Source organism: Anastrepha ludens, chromosome 3 (genome assembly GCF_028408465.1).
Source record: "Anastrepha ludens isolate Willacy chromosome 3, idAnaLude1.1, whole genome shotgun sequence".
Classification (NCBI taxonomy): Eukaryota; Metazoa; Arthropoda; class Insecta; order Diptera; family Tephritidae; genus Anastrepha; species Anastrepha ludens.
This window is the reverse complement of record NC_071499.1, coordinates 100717837-100733419: the sequence shown is the minus strand read 5'-3', so window position 1 is coordinate 100733419 and position 15583 is coordinate 100717837. Positions and strand designations below refer to the sequence as shown.

The window sequence follows — 15583 nt, the reverse complement described above, 5'->3', positions numbered from 1 at the left end:
TACACTCGAAACACTCCCTTTCATATTTCCTACTTTTCCTCTCATCGTCCTATTCTCAACAGATGAATGGTTCATTACCATGCACACAGGAAGATGGCATATCCAAATACAAATATGTGAATTTATATACATATGCGCATATACATACATATTTATGTATACTCACCAAAGTAGGAGAGCGCCAGATGTCGAACGCTGCCGAACGCGGGGGCCGATTGTGCTCTTTGTCGTTCGTTCCGCGTTCTCGCTTGCAGTTCAAGCACTTAGCTTACATATGCGTGAGTACAGAATAGGTTCTACATTTGATATGTCCATATGACTTGTATGCATCTTTACATATAGATTTGTTCTTTTTGTTTGCAAATTGCGCGAAATTTTATACAGGTATCCCTCGTATAACGCGATAGTTACGTTCCAGAAGAATTGCGCGTTATGTAATTCCGCGTTATCTAAAACATAGTTTTCATATAAATTTCGGGGTTATGTTCCAATAGGATTTTTTTTAAATAAAATACATACAAAATAACAAATGCACATCTATTTCAACTCAATACTAAAGTTCAGACTTTATAATACAATTAAAAACACAAAACAAAAAATTTAAAATCAAACTAAAACAAATTAAAGGTTTATTAAAAACTTTATTGTTATTCTTCAAACTTCATATTGTAATTAATCTCTTTCACTGTCTTCAAAGATCTTTGCACGTGGGCGTTTTGGGGGAGCAATAGCTTCATCAGAAGATATTTCTTCAACATAGTTTTCGCTATTGGATAAGAAACTAGTTGTGGGACCTTGTGGTTCTTCTACTGGTTTTATAATTGCAAAATCTGTTATCAGTTTTTGGTGGGTGGTTTTTTTAAGCTCCTTTTCAATTTCGTAATAAGGTGCTAGATTAATATCTATTCTATCTATCTAAGGCAAAAAAGGGTAATTCTCGGTTTACATTAAAAATACATTACATATTATAAATATGTGGTACGCAAATTAGTGTTACCAGATTTTATAATTATGTATTTTCCCCTTCGCATTATATAAGCCTAAATTTCGCGTACTGAAACCTAATTTTTCCAAATCGCGTTATATCGAAACCGCGTGGTATAAGACCGCGTTATACAAGGGATACCTGTATATGCATGTTTATATGTATTGGCATAGGACATATGTATATTATATATATATATATAATTGGCGCGTACATATGTATGTACACATATTAGTCTATGAAAATTGCACCAAAGTATATGTATGTATGCATGTTTATGTACATATATTAGTATACAACATATCTTATAAGGTATGTGGTAAATATTACCATACATTTTTTCTTCATATAAATATAATGATAAATTAATAATAAAAACATTAAAACAACAGGTATTATTAACAACTAGTCACTAATTATAAATTCAATAAGGATGATGATAATACACTTGATTTTATTTTAAATTTTTCAAGTAAATCAAATTAATAATAATCAATAACAAGGCATATGCAAATACAAATATGTGAATTTATATATATACATATGCGTATATACACACATATTTATGTATGCTCACTCAAGTAGGTGTGCAGATGTCGAACGTTGCCGAATGCGCGGGCCGATTGTGCTCTTTGTCGTTCGTTCCGCGCTTTCGCTTGCAGTTCAAGCAAGGTAACGACCATGAGCAAGGTAACGACAAATTTTTTCGTGCGTGCAGCCGGCTAAATCGAATTATAAGACGTTATCACGTCAACAAAAAAAAAATACTTGTATGTGTATCTACATATAAATATATTTCCGCGAATATAAACATATATATTAATAAAAATAAGCAGTATAAAATTCATAAAAAAAAAATCAAAAATTAAGATTTGAGTGCAATCATCCAAAATTAATGAAGGGGAAAAACATAATTATAAAAACGAGGTTGTCTGTAAAGTCGGTTTACTGATGATAGTTTCACGTGACAACGTCATAAGAAAATACTGATGGAATGGTTGCAATTTTCAAGTTTCACATCTTGTCTTCTATGGTCCTCACCCTATGAAAATTTTGTTACGAATTGGACAGTTTTATCATCATCAGCATCATCAGCATCATCTTCCTCATTTGGCACCTCAATGAGGATTAGCCTGCCATATACCAAAGGCTTGATCAAACTTCAGCATGGCAGCCAGAAAATCCATGTTGTAATCAGAATTTGTATCGCCAGCGATTTAAGCAATTCCACAAGGGGTCGAATTGACAGCTCAAAGATTTCGTTGATTCAAATTTCCCAGAAGTAAGATCAAATTAATGTCAGTACTCTGCGTTTGAAGTCTTTGCGATAAAATAAAGATAATAGATATTGTCTGATTCGCAAAATTACGAAAGTAAATACCCATATAGGTATCAACCAGAGGTCGCAAATAACTGTTGACCGTTTCTCGTTGTCTGCAAATAAGTGTCTTTTACTCAAACTTTGAGGAAAAACTCAGAGAGCAACCGATTGTAACGGATCTTTAACGAGCTCGCTCACGAGCAACCGTTTTTTTTTTTTGGTTTTTTTTGTTTGGTTGAGTGAAATGAAGAAAAAGGTCTTTTGCGTATGCATTGGTATGTATGCGAGTGTTGCTTTGGCTAAACATATTATTTGCGTTCGTGAATTGTGTGTGTGCGGTTAAATATTATATTTTGTGCAAAATGGGAAAAGATTTGAATAAAAAAGTGCATCCGTTCTTTAAATTTAATCCGCAAGAAAATAAAAATAAATTTGTAATGTATGCGGTTTGAAATTGTCAGGCACTCATGCTACAAATTTAAAACTACATTTAACTACAAAACAAGCGGAAATTTATAAAAAATGGGGCAATAACGAGGACATCGAAGTGCAACAATGTGAAAAAAAGAAAAGAGACGTATCACCCGAATGAAAATTCAAGTTTCTTCAATGTTAAAAATTGTCACCACCGATGGAAAACCATTTCTGTTCCTGGACAGTGAAGGGTTTAGAGAAATAATGGATTCAATTTATTAATCATTTGGCATGAACCCAATAACGCTTAACGCTTTATTAGCTATTAAGCTCAACTCGTAATAAATAATAAATATATATGTATATAATGAAACATAAAAAACAGCAAAATAATTGGAAACAAATTTAAATTGTTCTTTAAAAACAATTCCTTTCTTTTTATCTACAACGAAAATTAATGTGAAGACCGTTTGCATTGACTTTTTCAGTCATTTGCTCACTTACTGAGTCTCATTTTGCGAACGTTAATCGTATCTCTCCTTACACGATGTTCTTAAAAGAGCGTCACACGAATGGCTGAGCTCAATGCGCTCAAGAGAAAACAAAAACAAAAAGAAACGAAGTCTCTTGCTCAGAGCGAGAGCGAGTGTGTATTCTTTTTTCGGTTGTGTTCGCGAACAGAGCGTAAATAATAAAACGGTCAAAGTTATTTGCATGCTATGGCATCAACCTTATCAATACATAGGTACTGAATACCGATAATCCTGGTATCCAACCAAAAGTATCGATACCAAGATTATATACATCTCAAACAATAAACCTTCATTGAACAGACCCCACAGTTCTTGACATTACATATTTGTTTGATGTCAATTTGTTTAGTAATTTAGGAAATGTATTGTTTCAATTGACGAAGTGAAAGTTGATGCATAAGATAGCAGAATGACGGACAAATCACTTGTTGCAAAAATCTCGAATGATAAAAACAAGTTCTTAACAGCTTCGAATAAATATGGTGATACAGGTTGTGCAAAAAATGAAGACTACTGGTCGTGTTTTTCGCAATGGATTCATTGCATGTGTGTGGTAACATTTGATTTGAACATTGGACAAGCTCTCGAATTTGTTTACCCACCACAATTTATGCCTACTGAGGTAGAAACGGCAAATATATGTTATATGGCTTTTCCCGATTCGAACTCTGGATGCATGGGCGACACAAAATTCCATATGCGTTTTCGGAGAACACCTAGCGAAAGTGACAATAAAAATCTGACACGGATATTCCACTCATATAATTCTGATTGCATATCCGTTCTTCGTGTAGATGAATCCCATTTCTGGGGGTTTGTTTACTTTCGTCAAAAGCGCGATTCTAATCTTCCGCGGGGTTACTTTCAAAAAAGTTTTATCTTAGTCACACATTTGCCGTTCTGCAATCTTTTCTATGATATTGTCGCCCAATTAGCACCGAAGTACTTTGAAGAGGGAAACTCAATACTAGAAGATGCCTGTAGTCAAATAAACAGCATGTGGCCAACTTTACAAGCAGGCGTCCCATTAGATTTACAATTATTTGATCACATATACCAAATAAATATACCGGCAATTAGTGGAAAAAAGTCAAATCCTATAGTATTAAGGAAAGAAATATATAAAGATACCTCCTACAGTTCATTTTCAATAAAAACGTTGAACTCAGTTTACGAACTCGAGCTATTTAAAAGCTTAAGCTTCACCGTGGAGAATTTATATACTTTATGGGAATTGGTGCTTATCGCTGAACCACTGGTAATTGTTGGCACCTCACCTGCGGATTGCTCACATATGGTGCAGACTCTTGTATCACTCATAAGTCCAATTGAGTACTGTGCTGAAGCGCGACCTTACTTTACTATACATGACAGTGAATTCAAAGAGTTTACTAGAGAGTATGGAAAAACTCCACCTCCAGTGATTCTAGGTGTAACAAATCCTTTTTTCATAAAGTTGCTCAAGGATTGGCCACACATGCTGCGACTAGTGGATAATCAGGTAAATTAAAATAATATTGTTCTGTTTTTGTATATACATTTGCAAATAATCAAAATTATTATTTAAATAATTGCCTTTGACATTCTATATGTATTAACGTTTTTATAAATACTTTAGATGAACATGCAGCAACATCAACAATTTCATAAAAACATGCGAAATTCAGACTCGGTAACATCATTCAACTCAAGCAGTACAAGCATAATAAGAAAGAGTTTACCTAGTACAGGCGCTTCCCTAACATCAAACACAAATGCAGCTGCAGGCGACGGAACGTCACCTGGATTATACACAAAATATAAACCATTTCTTAAAAAAGACAAGAATTTAATTAAAAAAGTGTTAGCCGGCATTAAAACTAAACGACCAGATCATGTACAAACTGCATTAATACGCCGACATCTACTGGAACTTACCCAAAGTTTTATGATACCATTGGAACGTTATATAGCTTCACTAATGCCGTTGCAGAAAGACATAAGTCCTTTCAAGTCTGCGCCGAACGCAAACACTTTTAAATTGGACGATTTTTTGGCTACTATTGAACAATCTGGGCCACATTTAACATCACCCTTAAAAGGTGATTGGAAGGGTTTATATCGGAGGTTTTTTAATTCACCTAATTTTCGTGGTTGGTACGACTCAAGACATCGTGAACTACAATTAACATTACAGGATTTGCAGCTTCAAGCACTTTCAGTAGCTAACCTCGAACAATGGGCGCGAGATAAACAGGAGGTGGAAATTATTGATATGATACTGAAATTAAAACAAAAATTGAATCTCTATGCCGGCAGTAGTAATAATAATAGCTCAACTCGAGAGCAAATACGTGCCCAAATCAACTGTATGAAAGATCTACTGCCCAATGATTTAAAAAATGTAGTTAATATTTGATATGTAAATTGATGGGAAATTTAAAACTATCAAAATTTTAGGTAATTTTTCTTGTATGGTAAAACATTAATACAGTTTTGTTTTTTACTTTTAACGAAAATAGAATAAGATAAAATATTTAAACAAGTTATATCTGTTTTTAAGAAACAAACAGTGCAATAGTCCTCAAATCATCGAATGTCGTCCAGATTGAAAAAAATATATATTTATATATATTGCATATTGTAACATACACACTTAATTCCATGCAGAATCGAATACTAATATGGTTAGAATTCAGGATGAAGAAAAACAATACGATACGGCACTGCTTCATGCCAAATGTTAATACAGCACGAGTAAAAAATGATAGCCCCAGTTACCTTATCTACGAAATAGTATCTGAAAAATGTTTTGATTTGTTAGAAGCAATCCAGTATAAAATTTTATCTTATTAAAACAAAAGCCGCAATCCTCTATAGTATACTTAATCGAATAGGGAAACACTGCAGTTATTTTCAAATCCAAAAGGCTTTAAGTATAATGTCATAAGTTTTATTGATAAATTGCGTTCACAATTTTGAAGAACTCTCAAATCAAGAAATCAGACGCAGCATTTACGGCAATCATGCAGCGGACCCGAATTTTTTGCGTGATTCAAATTAGTGGTTCGTAAAAAATGGCTGCGGTGTTCCTGCTGTAACTGCACAGAACAAAAAGAGCACAAACTGTTAACAATTAACCAGTATGATCTAAGGAGTGGGAAACGGTAAGCGTATCCCTGAAAATCAACGTCACAAAAATTAATTTCTGAATAATTGATTTCCAAGTTATTTGGTCAGATGAAAAAAAGGAAATCTCGATGGTCCTGATGATTCTCTTCACTACTGACATGACCCGCGAAAAAAACTTCGGTATTTCTCTGAAAGAAATTTTAGTGGCGGATTTGCAATGATCTGGGGAGTTTGTTTCTGACCATGGAACGATCCCTCTGGTTTTTATTGATATGTGAATGAACTCAGAGAAGCTTCTTCAAAAAAATTCTGCATATCTAAACGTCATGCTGACGTTTGTAGAGGATAACGCCACACTTCATGCTTCGGAGTTCAATAGGGATAGCTTCCAAGAGCATAATATCGGTGCACTTGAGTGGTCAGGTAGACCAACAGATCTAAACCCTTTGGGCATGATATTGCGTAAAGTTCACGAAGATTACAGACAGTTTTATAACGGGCAGTTGAGTTACCGTTGAGGATAAATTATTAAAATTACATATCGTCCCCTTAGTATTAAAATAGCCTATAAATTTTTTGATGTTTTGAGAAAATGAATTTCAAACTTTTTGTCGAAAGTAGCTCTCACTCAAATCTCGTTATGTCTGTAAATATTTATTATTTTTTTATTGACGTTTTGACCCACTTTGTAGAACTAGATCTTGCCAAAATTTTGACCACATATAAAATCGACGATAGAAAATCCAAAAATTCAATAAAAAAATAATAGCCTATGAGCACATAGGCTATTGTTATACTAAGGGGACGATATATAGTAGTAGTATAACTAAATTTATAAAACTAATATTCGTCGTTTATTGTCGTGATGCTAACATTTATTAATGCTAAACAAAGAAAGGTGACTTTGATGCTTTTATTTAGAATATGGTGTAAAAGTGGTTAATGATTGCTCGAACAAAATTTTAACATTTTTGAGCAATCATTTCCCCCCAAGTTATTGAAATTGTAAATGGTGCTATCATTTCCTAACGCACTGTAATGGAAGCGTTATGTAATCTTCAGCAACACCGCATCTTTCTTACTGATGCAAGAAACTGAAGCAATTTTTTTTTATATCCATAAATGATTAGATACGATGTACGTTTAAAGTTAATGACGTCAATTTTTTTTTATAATATCTCAAGCTGCAGTATGATGACGTAGTTAAATTAAAAATTATATAAGTTTAATTTATTCTTAATCAACTCTCATTCCACAGTGGTAAAGATATAATAACTTCGCCAACCAGTCGTGCTTCGTTTGCATCATTCGCAACAATTATACGCTGGTCCTGCTCATTAGTCATGGAAACTATTTCATAGCAACTGCTATCTTGAGTTACATCGGATGCTTCTAACGGGTGTGGTGATAAAATCTGCTTAGTCACTTCGAGACTTTCAATACGCAACGTTTCTAATAGGTAAAATCCATTTTCATCGACGCGGTAAGTAAATCGTTTGTGCCCAGAAGGAAGTTGGAAGTCATGTTTCTTAATTAAATGTTCTGATAGATATTTACTATGTTTAAACAATTTGTCGCAGCAATGACACATGTAGATAAATGGACTGTTTCCATGAACTTCCAAACAATGCTAAAATAAAAAAAAAGTTTTTATATATGTATGTTCAAATTTATAGAAGTTTACATAGATTTAGAAACTTTAGTCGTACCCGTCTTAACAAATTATATGTTCGCACGGCATAGTTGCAGCCAGCTTGTTGACAACGATGAACTTGATTGCTATGAATGTGTTTCATATGTTTTTCGAGATCGCATTTGCGTACGCAACGGTGTTCACATTCAGTACATTTAAACGGCTTGTCCTTCAAATGACGATAACGTATATGCGTTGCTAATAAACTTGAAGACGGACACGACATATTGCAAAGGCTGCATTTATAGCAATTTACGTGCTTTAAGAAATGGGAACGTAATAACTTCGCTGTCGCGAAATACTTAAAGCATTGTTCGCATTGAAATTTGTGTGCTTTAAATATAAAAAATATTTAGTAATACACAAAAGTTAATATTACAACTTACTGTTGTTCTCCGGTTGCCTTCGCAGATGATCGAAGAGTGTGGTTTTAGTCCGAAAAACTTCGCCACAATGATGGCATGCAACAAATTTTTTATTCGAATGGGTAAGGATGTGCTCAATTAGTCTGTACCTATTGTCTAAACGCTTTCGACATATGCTCCATTTACATTGTACCTTTGGTCTGGTATCATTCGGCGACTTTTGAATTTCATATTCAAATGAAGCATGTTGTATAATGTGATCCTGAAATTCTACTATAGATATAAATGTGCGTTGACAATCTGTCCATTCACAAATGAAATCATTTTTCAATTCGGGTATCTTATCAGTTTTTCTTGGACGCGCACTACATTTGGGTATACTGGGATTCTGTTCACATTCGTATTTTCCTCTTATCAAGAGAGCAGCATAGTAACCATGGTAATAAGTATGTCGCTTAAGTTCTGTAAAATCATTGGTTTTGAAATTACACTCATTCCATGAACAATCAAACGTTTCCGTGCCATCTTGTATGATTTCCTTCAAATGTTCTTCTATATGTCCATTCAATTCCCAATCATTACTGAAAAGTGCGTCACATTCTTTGAAGCGACATGGTACAGGAGGAATATTTTGTTTACTCTTTCTCTTTGAGGCCATTTCATATTTTTGCAAAGTAACAACTTAACAATCAAAAATTGTTGATCACTATCATAGCTGGCTAGGTTAAAAAGTAAAATGGATTATTTTATTTTCTACCCATGAATTATAACTTTTTTTTATGTTGCCAAATGCTCAAACTCGTTGCTCGAATTGGTAGCGGTCAAGGCGAATTCATAGGTGACATCGATATCAAAAACAAGGCGAATTTAATACAGAAGGTTGCGCTTTTTCAAAACAGTAATTTAATTTTTCCCGTTAATTCATTCGTCAGGACCCTTGTCAATATGAAACAAACAAAATATGAGATATTAGACAATTTAGAAAAGGCAGTGAATGGCTTGGTAATATTTTGATTTGTGATTTAAACGAAAGAAACTAATGAAAACGAAGTGTCGCGTGTTAAATTGCTTGCGTTTTCATGCGGAAGACACCAGAGCAAGAAAGTGTGTGTATATGCGTACAATTTCTTGTGTTTGGCTGTTTCCATTGCTTCCGCGTACTCTTTCTCTCCAAAAACAAGTAATACCCTTTTGTTTTAACAATATTTAAAATATATAATATGAAATTAGACCAATATGGGTGCTTTGCTTGAATCGCTTAAAGTACGGCAAAGTTTCAAACAGTTCAATGTTCTATTTGCCAAGAATGATAGAGAAATGATTGCGCTTTCCGCTGTATCTTAAGAGTCCATCTATAAACAAACAAAAGGAAGGAGAATTACTTGTTTGGAAAGAAGAAGGGTAGGCGAAAGGAATAGATACAACCAAACACAAGAAATTGTACCCACACACACACACTTTCTTGCCATAGCGTCTTCCGCATAAAAACACAAACAAACTGCATTTTGAGGCTTTATATTAATTTGTGATTTCACAATTTAGCACACGGCACTTCGTTTTCATTAGTTTGATTAGCTTTAATTTCACAGATCTCAATATTATCAAGCCATCCAATGAATTTTTGCAGACATGCAACTTCTCAAACGTTTGCACGTTTGTTTTGCACTGCGAAGGGAGTTGACGTCAGAGTAAAGTAACTGGTTTTTAATGACACCACCCTCAATACTCAATTTGCTTTGGCTAACGCCAGGCTTGCCAAAATCGCGAAAAATAAAGTAACTTTTTTAATGCCACCACTTAAGATACTCAGTTCATTTTTCATTTAGTTTGATTTGGTTTAGTTTCATTTCTGGATTTTAGACAGATTAAGGAGATTGTTTATTTGAAATGGCTGGGATTCGCAATAATGTATATTGGGCAATTTTTGGCAAACTATAATGTTTTTATTAATGAAACTTGGTAGAGATGTTAAGGAACAATCTTTATAATTCCAAATTATTCGGGAAATAGTAATTTCGTAATTATTTGCCTTCAAAGTACCCTCGGGAACTTCACTATAGTTTGGCACATAACTATATATATTTTAACACTTCACTAAATATACACTCACACGCGTGTTTTTACTTATTTTTATCCTTATATTCGAATTATTTGTCCATACACTCACTTTTCAATTTTAAACGCGAATAAGAAGAAGATTGAAATGATACAGTATGTTGTTGCCGGATGCCTGCAAATGACAACAAAAATATGAACAAAAACTAAGTATTTGAGTTTAGTGCTAATGATGGGGATGGGGGTTATTGTGCCTCCTTACTACACACACGCATATGACGTTTTAATTTTGGGTTTAATGGTTTTAATACGGAAAGGAGTTCTACGCAAAAATACTTGCGTAGCCGGAGTTGGACTGATGAGGGTTATTTTTTTTTAAGGAAATGAGTTTTTTAATAAAGACAACTACGACCACCCTTATTTGTTTTGCAGACATGATAATCGAATTTTTGTGGAGAAAATCTGTTTATAAAAGGCATGAAGACCCGTTTGTAAAACTGATCGAAGCAATTGCTGCTGAAGTGACAGTTCTTGGCCGGATATAAATCCGGATCGTTCCGGTTACGTAGAACCGACTGTCGTGGGAACGATTAATTTATAGGATATACTGGGACGATGATAGGAAATGAAAGGGAGTGTTTCGAGTGTAATGTGTCTTGAAAAAGTCAAATCGATGATGGTGCCTCTTAGTGTTGTTGACTTATTAACGTCTGATGTTCAATCGAAATTGAACATATAGTATCTTTCATGAATTTGATAAATGTTTCGTAATTTTTTACGTTTGTGTAAATGTAACTTTACCAATTCCATTGCGATTCCATTTACCTCCTTCTCTATATCCATACAAAATATCTATAAAACAAATAAAATTAAAATTTTCTTTTGAAAAATGCAACCAATCCATCAGTATTTTCTTATGACGTTGTCACGTTAAACTACGTCAGTAAACCGACTTTAAAACCTCTTTTCCCCCAAAAAGTTTCATTTATTTGGTCCACACATTTTTTGAGTTGTTATAAAAAATGTAATTATTTGTTTCAATAAATATGGTCTTTGGTTTAATTTGATACTAATAAATAGAAGTTCAGATACTAAATTATAATAATTTCTCTTTCAATCATTATGCTACAAAGTATGTAATTTTAGCATAAAAGGGCAATAGTTGTATATGATTTGACCACCATTGTAAATATCGTTGTCTTAATTTCAAAAGCGCTTAACTCATCAATGTAGTTTTATAAAGAGAAAAAATATATAAAGCGACAATTCCACTGGGACAGCTTTGATAAAATGTGCACCACAGTTGTATACAATGTTGTTTTAGCAGTTCATGAAAATCCTGTCAAGCTGAGTGAAGTCATCGGCCTTCATCTAATCTTAGGGCCACGAAACAGGCTGTTTCGACGTGAGCCCATAGGGAAGTGAGTATACGTAGGCATGCGAAGTGGTTAGTATTGCTGGGTCCCTTCACATGCCGAACATGCATATCTGGGGCAATTCTGGATAAATGTATGCGCTTAACCTGTTAGAACATCCAAAATGTAATTGCACCGCAGTGATTAAAAAAAAAAAACATTTTTTTAAGCCTCTTTAGTGCATTTTTAAGTGTTTTTGATAACTTTTGAACGGTTAAATATCACCCTTACTGAATCCTTTCAACCGTAACTAATGTAAACCTTATAATTACGAAGCTTTATAGTATAAATATTGGTACAGCACACGAGTATCCGTACTTCATCAATTATAAGGAGCAATTTAAAAAGCGTGCAAATTTTCTGTTAATGTGACACGAAAAAAAAAAACGCCAATACAGTTTAATTCAAGGCATACACGAAAATTTCTATCCTAACAACATCCTATGGACCACATATTTCTAGTTTGTTTTAAACTGCTTCACATGAACAAATTTGTCACATCATCCCAGTTGGTTCGTATTTACTAAAATCTACTTTGCATTCATAATCAAAATCTAATGTTGAAAAATTTTGCACCGGCTTCGCGAATAGTTGCTTTTAATTTTTATAGCGTCCACTTTCCTCCTTCAAGTTTTTCTAATCAGCTGCGTCATTAAAAACACTATCACTGAAATTGTCAACCAACCAGATTCACCAACCATCACAATTGTTTACTACAATTATTATTTAAATTCTAAGTTCTCGTTTTATTTCTAACTTGTACAAAGAATTATATGCTCATCTACTTAGCATGGGTTTGAGCCTTTCTCATTTGAGTCAGGATGTTAGACAGTTCCTCACGCTTCCTCTTGGCACGAATGTGTGTACCTAAACGACGTTTTAAAAATTTCAAAGCACGTTTATCTTTTGAAACTTTCAACAATTCCATCGTTCTCTTCTCGTAAGGAGCATGACCCACAACTTCACGTACTAAATCGCGCATGAATTTGGTGTGTCGGGTTTGAATCTGCAAATATAAAAGTTATTGTATTTATAAAAATATAAATATGTTTTTATGCGTACGTTCTTCAAACGTGATCCACGAAGGCCTTTAACCTTCTTGTCTCCAGTATATTTTACATTCTTCACTTTTGTGGTCTTATGTCCCTTATTGAGACCAACGCAAAGTTCATATCGCACTGCCATGATCGCTGGAATATAAACAAAACGTTAAAATTTACTCTCTAAACTATTCAAGCGAATAATGTAGGAATATTGAAATGAAACGTTGTACAAATATTGTTTTTAAATGAGATTTAAGGATGCTTAGAATATTTGAAGATTTTATTAAGAAAATTTTGCAGTGGCCTACCTTAAGAGCTGTCAAAAGGCGGAAAGACCATTGACAAGCATTTATCGAACTTCCCCATTTTATCTACGGTATTGCCAACACAAGCTATTACTAAAATGTTTCTGAAGGGCTGTATTTTCAAAATTTCGTAAACTCTTCTCTTCCCCATAGTCAATCATATCTTATTTATGTATAATTATATAAACAGACAACAGTAACATTAATAATTTTAAAGATTCAAAGGATGCTATTCTAGCAATATAAAACACCGGCCTGCAAAAACTAATTTGGCTTAGCGTATTTATCTTTTTGGATTATATTAACAGCTTACAACTTTTTTAGAGGCGACATACAATTTTACGCCGCCTCCTAACGGCAGATGGTTTCATGGCAGAAATGCGCTACGAGGCTTGCCGTTGTCGGCTAGTGGAGTGACGGCTCTTAAGCTACTTCGACATGCTCATAAATTTGCTGTCCAGCAGCTTATATGTCCATAAAAAATCGTTAATCATCTCTCGATAGCGCAATCCATTCACCGCAACCGTTGCTCCAGCTTCATTTTCGAAAAAGTAAGGTCCAATGACTCCGCCGGACCATAAACCGCACCAAACAGTCACACGCTGAGGATAGAGAGGCTTTTCAACAATAACTCTTAGATTTTTTGAGCACCAGATCCGACAATTTTGCTCGTTCACGAAGCCAACGAGATGGAAATAGGCCTCATAACTCAAAATGATTTTCGATGGAGTTCCGTATCATTTTCATGCATTTCAACGACCCTATCAGCAAAGACACAACTTTGTTGATGATCGGCTGGCTTGAGTTCTTATGTTAACTGGACTTTATAAGCCTTAAGACCCAAGTCTTTATGCAAAATACGGTGTAAAGACGTTTGTGGAATGCCTAATTCCAAAGAACGACGAGGAATGGACAAACCTGGGATTCCTTCAACACTTTTGGCTACAACAGCAATATTTTTGGCTGTTCTTTAGCTACGTGTACGGGTTTTATTCTTCGCATCACTAACTTTTCCTAATGGCCTCTGGTGACGGTCAAGCATTGTTTGACAAGAACTTTATATGTGTGCGTGTCGGCTGATTGACGCTAATATCTAAAATTTTTGATTTTCATCATTCAAAAGCCGACAACAAGTATGTGTGACACGACGACACCCGACTGCACTAACACACACAAAGCTCAGTCAAGCATGCTGTATCGTCTCCAGAGGCCATAACAGTTCGAATTTTTTCACCAATTTCTGTATTGCGGTCCGACAAGGTGCTTCACGATGACCCAAAAATTTTCGAGTTTTACGAACCGTCTCTGCCACCATTTTCACCATTTTTATAGTGAATTTTAATAATTTCAAAGCGTTATTTAAGCGTGTATCGTTCCATTTTTATTAATGGCGTAGTTTCTGCTTGTGAAATATCAAAAAGTAACAGCTTCAAAAGTGACATCTACCGAAATAGCGGGATATTCAAAATAACACCTGTTATTGGAAAACCCTTCACCTTTCCGGAAATCGTAGCTCTCTCTCCTGTAGCTATAGGAAGTTTGTAGCCAACCAAGCAACTTTGCTTGCAGTACTCCAGCGATTTCTTGTTACTGTTGTTTCGAACTAGAGCTATCTCAAAGCAACTTTGTTAAAACTTTATTTTTCGCGATTTTGCCAAGCCTGTCAGGCTCCTACCAATACAAAACGAACGAACAAAACAAACAAGAGGAAATAACTTTCATGTTTGTGAAACAGTGAATGGCTTAGGAGTGTAGTGATTTGTGACATTTAACGTAATCAAACTAATGAAAACGAAGTGCCGCATGTTAAATTGTTAAAGCTCAAATAAATATAAAACCTCCAAATGCAGTTTAATGCAGATGATGCCGTGGCAAGAATGTGTGTGTGTATAATTTCTATTGCTTTCGCCTACTCTTCTTCTTCACACACAGGTTTTGATTGTTTATTCAAGGAGCCTGAGGGCACAGCGAATTCGGAAGGCGCAATTTTGTATTCGACCATCCTTGCTGCTTACATGCATGGCTTTGTAACTATCGTAACTTCTAGATTTGGCAACTTGTATCTTTTGGCGAATTCGTGTTTTTATTTTGGTATCTCATTCGTTCGGTATTGTTGCTAGTCGATTCGTTACAAGAATGATTAGAGTGTAAGAGATTGCACCTTCCGAATTTGCTGAACATGTATTAACAAACAAAAGAAAGTGGAATTACTTGTGTGTGAAGAAGAGTAGGCGAAAGCAATGGAAACAACCAAGCACAAGAAATTATACGCACACACACATACGTTCTTGCCACGGCGTCTTGCGCATAAAAACGCAAACAAACTGTATTTTGGGGCTTTGT

At 34.6% G+C, this 15583-nt stretch overlaps 3 protein-coding genes across 3 annotated transcripts; 1 reads left to right on the top strand and 2 right to left on the bottom strand.

Annotated features, from left to right (window-relative positions):
* Window positions 1-3588: 3588 nt before the first annotated feature.
* Window positions 3589-5879, top strand: LOC128858618 (protein DENND6B). Its single transcript, XM_054095036.1, has 2 exons — window positions 3589-4754; window positions 4872-5879. Exons 1-2 carry the CDS (start codon window positions 3663-3665, stop codon window positions 5649-5651), a joined length of 1872 nt encoding a protein of 623 aa, XP_053951011.1. The 5' UTR covers window positions 3589-3662; the 3' UTR covers window positions 5652-5879.
* Window positions 5880-7263: 1384 nt separating this feature from the next.
* On the bottom strand, window positions 7264-9267 carry LOC128858619 (histone H4 transcription factor). The gene is made up of 3 exons (XM_054095037.1): window positions 8444-9267; window positions 8074-8390; window positions 7264-7994 (listed from the first exon to the last, which is right to left on the bottom strand). Exons 1-3 carry the CDS (start codon window positions 9078-9080, stop codon window positions 7605-7607), a joined length of 1344 nt encoding a protein of 447 aa, XP_053951012.1. The 5' UTR covers window positions 9081-9267; the 3' UTR covers window positions 7264-7604.
* A 3344-nt stretch (window positions 9268-12611) lies between these two features.
* Window positions 12612-13347, bottom strand: LOC128856652 (60S ribosomal protein L36). The gene is made up of 3 exons (XM_054091965.1): window positions 13244-13347; window positions 12955-13082; window positions 12612-12898 (listed from the first exon to the last, which is right to left on the bottom strand). Exons 2-3 carry the CDS (start codon window positions 13075-13077, stop codon window positions 12674-12676), a joined length of 348 nt encoding a protein of 115 aa, XP_053947940.1. The 5' UTR covers window positions 13078-13082; window positions 13244-13347; the 3' UTR covers window positions 12612-12673.
* Between the last annotated feature and the right edge of the window lie 2236 nt (window positions 13348-15583).

Excerpts from the sequence above, each read along its gene's own strand:
- LOC128858618 (XM_054095036.1), top strand. The coding sequence starts at position 3,663 with ATGACGGACAAATCACTTGTTGCAAAAATCTCGAATGATAAAAACAAG. Across the intron at positions 4,755-4,871 it reads TGCGACTAGTGGATAATCAG|ATGAACATGCAGCAACATCA; the intron begins GTAAATTAAAAT and ends TAAATACTTTAG.
- LOC128856652 (XM_054091965.1), bottom strand. The coding sequence starts at position 13,077 with ATGGCAGTGCGATATGAACTTTGCGTTGGTCTCAATAAGGGACATAAG. Across the intron at positions 12,899-12,954 it reads GTGGATCACGTTTGAAGAAC|ATTCAAACCCGACACACCAA; the intron begins GTACGCATAAAA and ends TTATATTTGCAG.
- LOC128858619 (XM_054095037.1), bottom strand. The coding sequence starts at position 9,080 with ATGGCCTCAAAGAGAAAGAGTAAACAAAATATTCCTCCTGTACCATGT. Across the intron at positions 8,391-8,443 it reads AAGGCAACCGGAGAACAACA|CACACAAATTTCAATGCGAA; the intron begins GTAAGTTGTAAT and ends TTATATTTAAAG. Across the intron at positions 7,995-8,073 it reads CATATAATTTGTTAAGACGG|CATTGTTTGGAAGTTCATGG; the intron begins GTACGACTAAAG and ends TTTTTATTTTAG.